Here is a 13948-nt window from a genome sequence, read left to right on the forward strand (position 1 = left end):
TGCTAGGAATGGATGAACAGGGTGGATTTTAGCTTAGCTAATGTTTTGTTCTAAATGGCCTATCTATTTATCTATGCATGCATCTGTCCATCGGCCTAACTATGCATGTAGGCATCTGTCCATCAGCCTAACTATGCATGTAGGCATCTGTCCATCGGCCTAACTATGCATGCATCTGTCCATCAGCCTAACTATGCAAGCATCTGTCCATCAGCCTAACTATGCATGCATCTGTCCATCAGCCTAACTATGCATGCATCTGTCCATCAGCCTAAATTTGCATGCATGCATCTATCTGACCATCAGCCTAACTATGCATGCATCCATCCATATGCCCATCAGCCTAACTATGCATGTATGCATCTGTCCATCAGCCTAACGGTGCATGCATGCATCTGTCCATCAGCCTAACTATGCATGCATGCATCTATCTGACCATCAGCCTAACTATGCATGCATGCATCCATCTGTCCATCAGCCTAACTATGCATGCATGCATCTGTCCATCAGCCTAACAGTGCATGCATACATCTGTCCATCAGCCTAACTATGCATGCATGCATCTGTCCAACAGCCTAACTTTGCATGCATGCATCTATCTGACCATTAGCCTAATTATGCATGCATGCATCTATCTGACCATCAGCCTAACTATGCATGCATGCATCTGTCCATCAGCCTAACTATGCATGCATGCATCTGTCCATCAGCCTAACTATGCATGCATGCATGCGTGCATCTGTCCATCAGCCTAACTATGCATTTATCTGTCCATCAGCCTAACTATGCATGTATGCATCTGTCCATCAGCCTAACTATGCAAGCATCTGTCCACCTGCCTAACTACAAATGCATTACAGTACAATATACATTGTTGGGATTCTGGAAAATGTCTCCATGAGCAGGAACACGCTGGCAGATCCTGACATGTTTGACCTCACCCTTGCAGTGATTACTTTTCTGAAGTTTGGATTGATGCATGAATGAATCTACCTGCCTATTGTAAGGGCCCTATTACACCAACAGATATCTGACAGTTTTTTGAAGCCAAAAACAGGAACAGACTATAAACAGAGAACAGGTCATATAGGAAAGACTGGGATCTCTCCTCTTTTCAAATCCATTCCTGGCTTTGGTTTAAAAAAATCTGTCAGAAATGTGTTGGTGTAATAGGGCCCTAAGAAACAGGCAATCCAGCAGTCCAGTAAAACCTGGTCCTATGTTATGATCAGAACCCCAGTGGTGGGCCGCACTATGGTGTAATGTCTGTATTTTAAACACAGGTTGAAACAAAGTACCAAGTTTTACTGGTCTGCTGGACTGATCGCTTGTTTTTTACATTGGACTGTTCTACACAGGTGTGGAGTGTGGATCTGTGCGCCAGGAGAAATGCATGGGTGAGCTGGCTTTACTTTACTATAAGCTGACTGCCTTTGTATGCATCTGTCTGCATGTCTATCCATGCATGCATGCATCCATCCATCCATCAATCAATCCATGTGCAAAGCAGTCACTGCAAAGGTGAGTTCAAACATGTCCGGATCTGTAGCATACTCATTGTTCCATGGAGAAGTCTTCCAGAACCCCATCCATGTGTGCTGTACTGTTTGCTGCAGGCTTGTCATATTGTATAGACAGCGGCAGGACTGGCCTCTGGACTCCTACCGGAAGGCATTTCCCCCGAAGTTGTGATGACACCATGACTCAGGGGAATATGCCTGTCCTGGCTGTTAAACAGCCCGCTCAGCCAATCACTAACTGGAGTGGCGTCCTGCTTCAGTCACCGGTTGGCAGAGCGGCCAGGTCATGGCGATCCTGGAGCCCGGCAGGGGTCCCGAAGCGGTGAAGAGGCAAAGGATGAGGTGAGTTAATACTATGTTACTTTCCCCGCAACCCTGCCTTAAAATTTTTTTAAAAAAAAAACACAGGGAGGATAGACTTCTCCTTTAACTATCTAGTAGATATCCACCGAACAAATTAACCAGCCGGCCACTCACCAATCTAATTAGCCAACCAGAATAGTAGTCAATTGTAAAATGTCAATCGGAGTTTCTTCTAAAATAGTTTTGCTTAAACTCCTGCAGAATAATAGAATCCAATGTAAAACATAATAGATGAGGAACCTTTTGTTCATTAAACCTTTTCACTTTGAGAATATAACCTATTCCTGTGATTATTGTAATGAGTTGGTTCCATGACAGTTTGATGAATGTCCCTCGATATTAACAAACCCGTGTATTCAATACTTATTACAGTATGTATGTAGGCTCATGCATCCATAATAATAATCCACCAGGTAAGGGGAAAAAAAAATCCTATGCCTGATCCATAAAAATGCAATCAAAAGCACTTAAAGGGTTGGTCTACTTGGAGGAACATTTATTTTATCCCATCGACTAGAATATTAGGGTAAACAAATGATATGCGTCATTAATCGATACAGGGGATTCAGGAAACAATAAGAGGTGGGGAGCAGGTAACAGAGAATATATTACTGGGAGTATCTCAATCATTAATACAGTACGAGAAGATTCCCACACATTCCGCTAAGTGGGTGGAACAGAAAAAAGCTTCATGTTTTCTTCAAAATGTGTATGTTAAATACAGGTACAAATATCTGTAGGGTAGCATACCCCCTGCCTAGCCTGACCAGTCGGCTTACATGTCTTTTAAACATCTTGCTATGACACACATGCTCAGCAAGTTGGCAAAAAGCAGAGACAGACAGAACAGTGTGACTGTGTGATCAGACTACAAAGTGTAGTCTGTTACCATGGTGACACATAAGCTTGCATAGATGCTGTAGACATATATTGACAACAGCAGCAATTATTGCTTATTTTTATTATTATAGATGCATTGGAACATTAAAAAAAAAGCATTTAAAGAGTGTTGGGGGAAAAATGCATACAGTATGTGAGCTTAAATAGGTCAGCCTAAACTCTTTGTATTGCTAATATTTGGGGTTTTAGATGGAGACAAGTGAATTTACAGTGATAATAGGCGAACTGCTTCGTTATCTCAACAATCTGCTGGATGCCGTCTGAAGTCCGTGCCACTCCGGTACGGGTGCTGGAAAAAGCTGGGTCCAGTTCTGGGAAACTGGGAGACGTTTCCCAGGACTGGATCCAGTTTTTACAGACACCCGGAGTGGAGTTGCACAGACTTCAAAAGGCAGCTGGCTGATGAGCAGATTGTGGAGATAAAGCGATTTGCTTCATTATTACTGTAAATTCGCTCAACTCTAGTAGTGAAAAAGTCCCATAGAAAAGGGGGCTTTGTTGCCCCCTACCAACCAGGTAGCATTTAAAATAGTGAAAGCTGTCTCCAGACTGGTGCCTAGAGGCAGTAAGATCACTTTCTCTGAGACAGAAGCAGTAATTTTGGAACTAGAGACTTTACAGGGTAAAAGTCTTCCCTTAGAACTTTGTAGGTAACATGTTGTCTATAATAGTGGGGTATAAGGGCTCCTTTCATAACACTACCAATAAGTAGAGTTTTGGCGCTATACGATGTTTCGGCATTCAGCTGAAAGGGACATGAGAGTATTTCTGGCTATTATCCAACCAACATCTATGGGCGTGTCCTCAGTGATTCTGATTGGTTGAGAGCAACGAATTAATAGTTTAAAATGGCCCTCCCAAATATTTCTGCTGGTAGGCACACTCACTATACACTTCTTCCTCCAAACACTAGAGGGAGCTGTATACAAGGAGCTGCCTGAGCCCACTAGTTCAAGAAAGAGATGACCACATACATAAATGTTATAATTCAGAGCTACAGAAACCGTTATCCAGTATAGATGTATTAGACCATCCTACTATTCCCCATATCATATCAGTGTCGTATGTGACAACTTCAGCCGTGTGCGGTTGTCCCGGGGGGTGGGCGGTGGTTTGGTGTCACAAAAATGCACACTTGACTTGTCAACACCGAGAAATTTTTTCACTTTACCAGAAGCATAACTAAATGAGTTTCTAACATCTCTACTAGATCCCAGTTTCTATAGTTATGGGTCACCTGCAGAAGAACATATACCGTAGGTGGACATGCCTTTAATGAGAACGCTACTACAGGAACACTGATGATGCGTGTCAGCACTGTGCACATACATACTTCATGTAATTAAATTAACACAAGGATGAAATCCACGCATAAGGAATCCTTTGTACAGCCACTAGGAAAAAACATCCTGATTGCTAAAATAAAATTAGATGTAAAAAGTTAATAGAACATTGACAGAAAAATCGCTAATATATTCCCATCTTTTATAGGTGTATCATATTTTAATCAAAGGTGAAATGTTCAGATGGCAATAGAACACTGCCCCTAGTGGTAATCATTGTAATGCAGTCAGATTTTGAATAATTCCAAGGAATAATCTGAGCAAATTATGTTTTATTTATTTTTAGTTAACAAATTTGAGGTATTCATTTTGGGGACTAAATCAGTTTTCAGTCTATGCATCAACTGGATATTGGTGACGTCACTGTGGTACTGCAGGACATCCCGTCATGAGATACTGGCTCATCGCTCTTAAAATGGTTGCAAGCAATGAAATCTACCTTTATTTGGAAAATATATATATTTATGGAACAAAGCAGAACGTATTCTGCTATAGCTATAATATAATATTGCTATAATAAAATAATAATAATAATAATAATTAACAATAATTATTATTATTAATAATAACCATAATTATTATAATTATTATTATTATAATTATTATTATTATTATTATTATTATTATTATTATTATTATTATTATTAATTAACAATAATTATTATTAATAATAATTATTATTAATAATAACTATTAATAATAATAATAATAATAATAATAATAATAATAATAATAATAATAATAATAATAATAATAATAATAATAATAATAATAATAATAATAATAATAATAATAATAATATTATTATTATTATTATTATTATTATTATTATCAACTATAGGAGCACTTTAAGTGACCACTTTTTTTGGTGCAAGCAACCATAAACTTTGGGACAACATGTCTAATCAGGAACCAGTTTTATACAAATTAGAACAGGTTACAAAAAAAAAAAAAAAAAAAATTAAAAAAAATATATCTAATAAAGCAGGTCCTCGGGGGCGGCACATGATGCAATATACAAATATGCCCCACCCCCTGGGTCTGTCAGAGCAGTACACAATGACGTAGTATTCGTCGCAGTGTTCCTTTAAGTGGCATCCCCATTGTGTCAATTCCTGTTAGGCTGAAAACTAATTTAGCCCCCAAAGAGGATATCAGTTACCTCCAATATGTTTAAGTGCTATAAGCTTAGCTTATTTAAAGATTGCTTTGTATACTTCGTTCCAGTTTATGTTGACATGTAACACTGCTTGGCTGAGCATTTTATTACTGGACAGAACATTTTCCTTAAAGCAACTCAAATTAGTTTCCTGTGATGGAAAAAACATGAAATGTAATCATAAGCTACAAGTATACATAGGCTAAATTAACAGGATTCAGGCTGGATATCTTCAAACACATTCTCAAATACTGGCTAAAAGGAAATAAGATGACATTTCTACGTGATGGAGAATAAATAGGGTCTTATAGCTTAAGGTGGGAAAATAGGACAAGCGACAGGAAGAAAATAATGCAGGTTTGCAGGGCAGATTCGGAGGTTCATTCGTACTTCCCCTTCTCAAAAAACGGGCAGAAAGCACTAAGATTCAATTGACCGAGCTCTGTAACAAATCTGCACAAGCCGATGTGAAAAAGCTGGTATATTGAAGAGGGGTTCCACCATTTTTTTTTTTTTTAAATAATCTTTAAAGATGGCGGATTAAGGGATTATAATAACGCATTACTTACATTGCGCACCACAGCCTTTCCTCTGATCTCTCTGGTGATATTAAGGACTCCAAAACACCATTAGGAGCACACTCTTGGTAGTTCTTCATATTCCCAAGGTCAACTTTTGTGTTGAGCGGATTTGCCAAACTGTTTGGGTTTGGCAACATTCTCCGAACCCAAATGCTTGGCATTTGACTCCCAGCGGCTGGAGTCAAGTTGGATGCAGCCCTAGGGCTGCCAGGAAAACGTAGATAGAGCCATAGACTGTATCCATACTTTTTAGGGCTGCATCCAGCTTCTCCAGCCACCGAAAGTCAAATGCAGAGTAAAACGTTGGCGAACCTGAACAATTCAGTAAGTCTACTCAACGGTAGTCTTCTTCTCTTTCCCCCACCAGGTGCTGGACAGCTTTCTGCCCATAGTATGCATACAGTAGATAGACAAGTGTCGATCAGTGGGTGGATGGAGCTATACGACATTCAGTCACTTGGATATCAGAGTAGTGGGTGCATTAAAAAAGTATTTCCATCTGAAATAAGGTATAACTAGCTGATTTCAGGGAGTTTGATGACTAGGGTCCCCAGTCTTTCCTTAGATCATAGTGGCAGGTCATACATGCACACCACTACTTCATTTTCTCCTATAGAGAATACATGAAGTGGAGGCACACATTCAGGACCTAAAGTCTCCATTCTAACTGGAGAATGGGGTTTCTGTTTCCGAGTGGTCGGATCTCCAGTGATCATCTAGTAATCCCTACCCCTGTGAATAGGGAAGAACTCTCTCAGATGGGAATACCCCTTTAAGCTATGTAAGTAATACAATGTCATCACTAGTTTTTGTTGCCCTCAGAAACAGAATCCCAGAAAAAGGGCTGCAAATCACAGAACTCAATGGAGTCAAATATAAGTCAATGGCTCCACTGGGCGCCACCGGTGTCTGGAACTGTACAATGGTTCCCAGTTGTAAAAAATTCACAAGAACATGTGCAGAGAGCTGTATTTGGGCAAGTTAAAAGAAAGGAAGGGTTGTACCTACATTTTTTTAACACATTCTTGGACTTGTGGACTACAGTGAGTCCACCCATATAAACAACACTAGCAGAGCTGCTCTAACCATGGCACTTTCTTTTTCTTAGAGCCAAGGGCCATGGAGTTTATGTGGTCATGCCATGTTTGGTTTTCTGATATACTACATTTGTGGAAAATACATTGCGTGAACATACTGAAAGCAAAAGTGCAGTGAATTATATTGGGCATATATAAGAAACAAGAAGAAAATGAAAAGAAACTTGGGGGTGGAAGGAAGTCTAGTTTGGGGCAATTAGCATTCCCCCACGTCCTACTCACCCTCCCATCCGTGAAGTCCACGCTGGATCACTTCTAAGAAAGGTAATTTGCATTCTTTTAGTCATGGGTTTTTTAATGTATTTTTTTAATGTATATTTTTTATTTTGGAAACTATAAAAAAAATCTAAAAAGAACAAACTCAACTCTCTCATATCTTTCCTAATTAAGAGTAAGAGATCCTAACCGGGGTGCCAGAGTCTTGAAGGAAATATGGCTTCCCTCTAGTCACTGCACTTCTAATTTTCTTCGACTACCAAATAAAAAATCCAGCCCAACATATTTTATTACTATCTTCTTTGAAAGCAGCTAAAACAATAAATAAATCCAGGATCGTATAAAACTTTTATTGGACATTTTTGTAAGTTTAGGGATAATTCTACATTCTGTCTCTCTTTCGGGCTTGCCATCCGAAAACAAGGCAAAAAGAACACATCTCTGGTCATGCCCGGCAAACCACACATGCCACTTCGATTTATGGTTTACTGACAGTGATTCTCCTCCTAAAACAAATATAATGGAGGGATTTGTCTCAGCAAAAGCTAATAAAATGCACAAAAGGAACTACGGCAGCAGGTAGCCGCGCGAGCAACTAGTGATTGAAATCAAAGTCAATACTTTCTTTAGGAAAGTGTGAGCCAAATCAATTTGTCAGGCCCCAGCATTGGGCAGATATACACATTCTGTCTGGCACCCAGAACTGCTAAATCTGGTTTATTTTCTAGAAAAACACTAGTCCTGAAAGCAAACACTTAAGGCTGCAGGAGGAGATTTGGCCAGACTATCAGCATGGCTCTCATCCACGGGCGTAGGTCTTGCCTGTACTGCATGCAGATCGGTTCTGAGTGTCTGAAGCGGATGTATTGCAAGCGTTTGGTGTTGGGGAAAGCAAGTTTACTGTTTACAGAACAAGGGACAATTGGTTTTACTTACTGTATGGTACACATTCATATTGGACTTCCAAGTACTTGTAGGTCCCCGGACACGGGTCAGGGAACACATCAGATCCTGTGATCACCACACACTGCGTCCTATTGTTACACCTGCAATTAGAAAATAAACTAGGTCATTAATCAGGCGTAAGAAAATAAATCAAAGGTTCATACCGAACTCCGAGTGCCACGCAACCAGAAGGCGGCAACGGATACAACGAGAATACAGACACAGGACAAAAGCAGCAGTAATTTAGGGTTTGTGGGCACAGAATTAACACACTGCATCACCTGCATGCACATAAAAGTTATCAGAGGTTGTTAATTTCAATAGGGAAATAATAACAGGAGTAAATAGTCTTGTAAAACAGTTTTTTTTTTTAAATCAGCATGGTTTGCAGGAGACATTTAGAGATGAGCGGATTTCCCGAAGTTTGGGTTCGTATGAATCTGAACTATCGGCATCTGACTCCCGCTGTCTGCCGACTCCGTGCAGCGGGTGGATACAGCCTAAGGAACGCCTAGAAAAGTGGGATACAGCCTATGCCAATGGCTGTATCCCAGTTTTCTAGGCGTTCCTTAGGCTGTATCCACCCGCTGCACGGAGCCGGCAGACAGCGGGAGTCAGATGCCGATAGTTCAGGTTAATACGAACCCGAACTTCGGGAAATCTGCTCATCTCTAGAGACGTTATGAACCAATCTCACGCAGGGTATATGTCCAAGCTTGAGAGAGAATTCTGATCCTTCACAGGGATACATGCACAATTGTGCACTGACAACCCCCCTAATCCTGTTCTTACAGTAATTAAAGGGGTTATCCAGGGTTACAAAAAGGTCAGATACTTTCTAATAAAAACAGTGCCACCCCTGTTTTCAGCTTGTGTGGTATTACAAGTCGGCACCATTAACCTCAACGGAACCAAGCTACAATATAGCCCCCGAGACGAGCGGTGCAGTTTGTGGAAGAGAGCGACCATGTTTTTCTAAGCCTAGATAACCCCTTTAAGGTTGCAATAAACCATCAATAACCTGCTCATAACGTGTAAAAGTAGTAAGTACGCTGCGGTCAGATGACTCCGGCAGCTGCTTATCTTCCAGAACGACAAAGGATTGGATGTTAAAGTTTAACATGCCAAATTCTGTGCTCTCCGACATTTGCAGAACAATTGTCGGCCAAACATCTAATAAGTGTACATGTACAGGCAAGTTTGTCAAAATAGGCAAATTTGGGCAACTGTCTAATGTTTATAAGTAACTTTAGAGGTTAGCCATGTGGAAAACTGCTAATAGTGTATTCACCTTGTGATAAGCCTCCTGTTTTGAGGTCCCCCCCATCCCCAACATAAGCCACCTGTTTTGAGGTCCCCCCCCCATCCCCAACATAAGATGCCACCTGCCACCAGTATTATAAATGGCACAACATTTGCACTGGACCCCATCAGCTTCAAGTTACGCCATCATCCCTACTATAAATCACCCGTGTAGCTTAGGCCTTGACTTGTCAGTTATCACTTGGTCATTCTTTCACTGCACTAATCCGTAGCATTCGTCATCTGAAGCAGCCAAGTTTTCTCTCAAGCCTTATCTACCTCCTGCCTCCACAAAATCATGCCGGTAGCCAGGTCATTACCGACACTGCGATGAGAAAAATGTGTTTCCCACACGTGTACAGTCTGCGATAGCGACTACAAACTGGTTAGAACCAAAAGAACCTTTCAAAAGAGGGAGCAGCCTCCTCTTTGTGCTCTCTGCAATTATCTGCCGTGAAAACACGTTTCTTAGAATGTCAGCGATGTTCCATTTTTGCAAACAAAACTATATATAAAATATTAATAAGCGCATAAATCTGCTTTTCATCTCGCGACGAACATTGTACAAAATAACGTTGTTGGGAGCAATGTCACGGAGCTCATCGTATTTGCAGAGACTTAAGATACTATTAATTTGTCACTTTCCGGAGCAGAAAAAAAAAAAAAAAAAAAAGATCTGATTCATTAATGATTTAATAAACATGGATAACATAAAGGAGAAATACTTTAGAAGTCGGAATTAAACAGAAGAATTACAGTATCATAGGCTTATATGGTGAATAATCAATCACCTGGCGGAGGGGGGAACTTACTAGGGAATTATGCAGGAAAAAAATGAATTTCCACTGAGAATATATATGTAAAGGTGAGAGGGGGACTCCAAATAGTCGAATAAAAATTAAGCATGTTGGACTTGCTTTACCCCTTTGATTCTAGAAAAATATAACCCTAAATACTGCAATATATACACATACGAATATATATATATATATATATATATATATATATATATATATATATATATATATATATATCAGAGAAGGGGGACTTCAAACATTTGAGGAAAGCTGATCAAATTCTGCCATTGTCTTGACTATCTCACATGAATACAAATATCCTAAAGCCTATCTGATGGGGAAAGAAAGGTCAAATCTGTTGGCCCAATCTTTGGTTACCCTTGAGAGAAATGTGACCTCTTCCCACTGAAACCATGTTCACATATGACCTGAATTGAGAAGAACATCTATAAACAGAATGGGGGTCTAATGGGACTACCTAGCCTTGTTAGCCATAAATGTTCCTTGGAAAAAATTATGCATAGTTATGGTGGGTTTACACAGAGATTTATCTGACAGATTTCGGAAGCCAAAGCCAGGAATGGATTCAGAAAGAGGAGATATTTCAACCTTTCCTTCATGACCTGTTTCCTGTTCATAGTCCATTCCTGGCTTTGGCTTTAAAAATCTGTCAGATAAATCTCTCTGTGTAAACGCACCATAACTCTACATCAGAAGGAAAAGAACCTATTGTTGGTAATTTCTCTGTAAGTCAAAGTTTGACATCTTAAAGTATACCTATCATAAGGGCCATTGCCTGATCAGCAGTGAATTCAACTCTGCCGGCAGAAGTTTGGGTCTCCATAGACACGAACATGCATGAGACAGTAATTTGCATGAAACCCCCCCTCCCCCCAATGGGATTAGTATGGCGGTACCTTGCACTACGGTCTCGTGTTTTCACAGCCACAGAGACCTGAACTTCCACTGATCCGGTAGGGGCCCTGATGAAAGGTACACTTTAAAGAGTCTGCCAACCTAGAAACTCCTCCAAATAGAAGAGTGCAATATGAGCATTTGGCATCAGGGTTCCATATATTTTTGATGACTAGTCTATAGGACTATTCTTTAGAGATAAGCGAACCGGGTTCGGGTTCGATTCGTTCCGAACCCGAACGTTCGGTATTTGATTAGCTGGGGCTACTTGGATAAAGCTCTAAGGTTGTCTGGAAAACATGGATACAGCCAATGACTATATCCATGATTTCCACATAGCCTTAGGGTTTTATCCAAGTTCAGCAGCCACCGCTAATCAAATGCCGAAAGTTCGGGTTCGGATCGAGCATGCTCGAGGTTCGCTCATCTCTACTATCCTTATAGTCAAAAAGATTGGAAAGCCAATGGATCCAGTTGTCAACAGGACTGCTCAAGATCCCTATTAAAAAAAATGTCAATCTACTCATGGTGAAGAATGGAATCCATGATGGTACAGAGTCTAAACTGCCCTTAACTTATAAACAAAAAACAAAACCCTTTCACTTATAAATCTTATCCAGAGTCATAGGTCATAGAAAATGCACATGTATAAAACCATAAGAAACCATATACTAAATCTTTCTTTACAGTTTCTTCTTACTTTAATTGCCGTATTACCACGAATATAAGAATTCACACTTGATCCTTTTCTTGGAAATAAAAAAAATAAAATGTATGAACAAAAAACCTGGATGCCACTTTGTTATTTCGGAGAGGCGTTCACCACCAAAGTTATTATTCATGGCGAAGCCATTGTTTCATAAAGTCCAATAACAACATTGATCTTTAATTTAAAAAAATATATATATATTTAAAAAATATAGCTATATTTTGACGGCAACGAACGTTGCACAATGCAAAGCAAAATTATATTAAGACTTTATTCTCCCTTGTTTGTTATTACATGTTACCAAGCGTGGAACGATGGAGGAGAGATTCTGTGTGCAATCTATTGTGCAAAGTGTTTTAATCAATATTCTTGTTCTACTGATTAAGCCGGGACTTCTGTTTTGGCAAGATAACATTAGTTTCTCTTGTCATGCTCCAAAAACTATTGGGAATCTTCAGCCGATCATTAGATATGCTACAATAAAGCAAAAGTGTGCTCTCTTTCTTCCTTAAATTACTTCTCCGCCGTGCTATCGCTCTTCATCTGCGCCAACTCTGGATCATTATTAGAGGTCCCCTGAAACCGCCACTACTGCTCTGTCTCTAGGCCATTGGATGCCATTTTCAATCGAGGTTTCAGCATGAAAATATGAATTAAGAAAATTTCATTACCTCCTGCCAGGGGCCATTATTCAGTGCTATTCTCTGAGATTAAAAATGCAGAGTGGAAATGAAAGGCACATGGCATCAACATAAACCGAAGACAAGACTCGGGACATTGTCATTAAAGTCTGCGCTTACCTGAGATAATTAAAACGGGGTAATGTTATATAGAACGATATAGTGTGTATCGCAATGGGCAAAAACAGAGTAGAGGTAGAGTTTGAAGGAAGGCAGTCAGAATAGATTTATAATCAAGTCTATGAACTCAGCTTCGGGCTCCTATCATCTGTATAGAAAACAAATTCAACTAGTCACAGAGAATGCCTAATGTTTTGAGGTTGGGTCCTACAAACCCTTTACAGAAGGATAAATGAGAGTTGAGACTATTGTTTTTACAAGCAGGACTGGCATAATTCTGACCCAATGCAAAAACTAGCTAGTAAAGTCTGTGTACTATCAATTGTCAGAGTAGAAACCATTGAAAACTGTTAATTGTTGATGTGATAGCAAGTGTGGGCCCTCAATGTTCAGAGCCTTAATGTTGACTCAATTTTCGGAGTGGTAAGAAACGTGAACACTCAATTGTTACAGTAGTAACATACATGGATAGTCAATTGTTGGAGTGTTTTAACTAATGTGGGCCATCAACTGTTAAGGACCTATTACACGGGCCAATCCGGAGGAGCAAGTGAGCAAGTCAGATCAGGGCTCTCTTGCTCCTCGTTCCCTGCTCATTGCCGTCGCTATTACACATGCCGAGAGTGAACAGATAAGAGCGGGGGACCGCAGGGAGCTGTGGAAGGGCCTGCCTGGAGCCCATAGGAGATAGCGGTGGTCTGCTGCTGCCGCTCCTAATACTCACAGGGACAGCCAGCAGACCGGTGCTATTGTTCTAGTTTTCTTTCCAACATGTTAAAAGTCAAGGATCAACCGACATTGTTGCCTTTTAACAGAAGCTATTACATTGTTTGGTTATCAGCCATAACGGCCAATAATCGGCCGATTATCATTGGGTGTTAGAGGGCCTTTAGTGTAGTAGTAAGGGTGGAGCATCATCAGAGCAGAAAAATGTGTACAATCAAGGGTCCGAGTGGTAACTAGAGATGAGCGAACCGGATTCGGGTCCATCCGAACCCGAACGATCGGCATTTGGTTAGCGGGGGCTGCTGAAGTTGGATAAAGCTGTAAGGTTGTCTGGAAAACATGGATACAGCCAATGACTATATCCATGTTTTCCACATAGCCTTAGGGCTTTATCCAACTTTAGAAGCCACCGCTAATCAAATGCCGAAAGTTCGGGTTCGGATGGACTCGAGCATGCTCGAGGTTCGCTCATCTCTAGTGGTAACAAATGAAGACCATCCATTGTCACAGCAGAAATAAATATTGACTATGATTTGGCAACAATGTTGACTATGAAAGTAAGGATATGTTCAGAC

The 13948-nt window shown here is 40.2% G+C and overlaps 1 protein-coding gene across 18 annotated transcripts in view; it reads right to left on the bottom strand.

Moving 5' to 3' along the window:
• Window positions 1–13948, bottom strand: part of ADGRL2 (adhesion G protein-coupled receptor L2) — a 179555-nt gene that overhangs the window by 53964 nt on the left and 111643 nt on the right. For 12 of the 18 annotated variants that reach the window (XM_069981500.1, XM_069981495.1, XM_069981498.1 and 9 more), the window contains exons 4-5: window positions 8116–8225; window positions 7186–7218 (exon numbers count right to left, since the gene is read on the bottom strand). In XM_069981500.1, the coding sequence (XP_069837601.1) occupies window positions 7186–7218; window positions 8116–8225 (143 nt within the window). The remainder of the gene's footprint in view (window positions 1–7185; window positions 7219–8115; window positions 8226–13948) is intronic. The other 6 variants (XM_069981501.1, XM_069981496.1, XM_069981499.1 and 3 more) reach the window with 1 other exon arrangement.

This window comes from Dendropsophus ebraccatus, chromosome 8 (genome assembly GCF_027789765.1).
Source record: "Dendropsophus ebraccatus isolate aDenEbr1 chromosome 8, aDenEbr1.pat, whole genome shotgun sequence".
Taxonomy (NCBI): domain Eukaryota; kingdom Metazoa; phylum Chordata; class Amphibia; order Anura; family Hylidae; genus Dendropsophus; species Dendropsophus ebraccatus.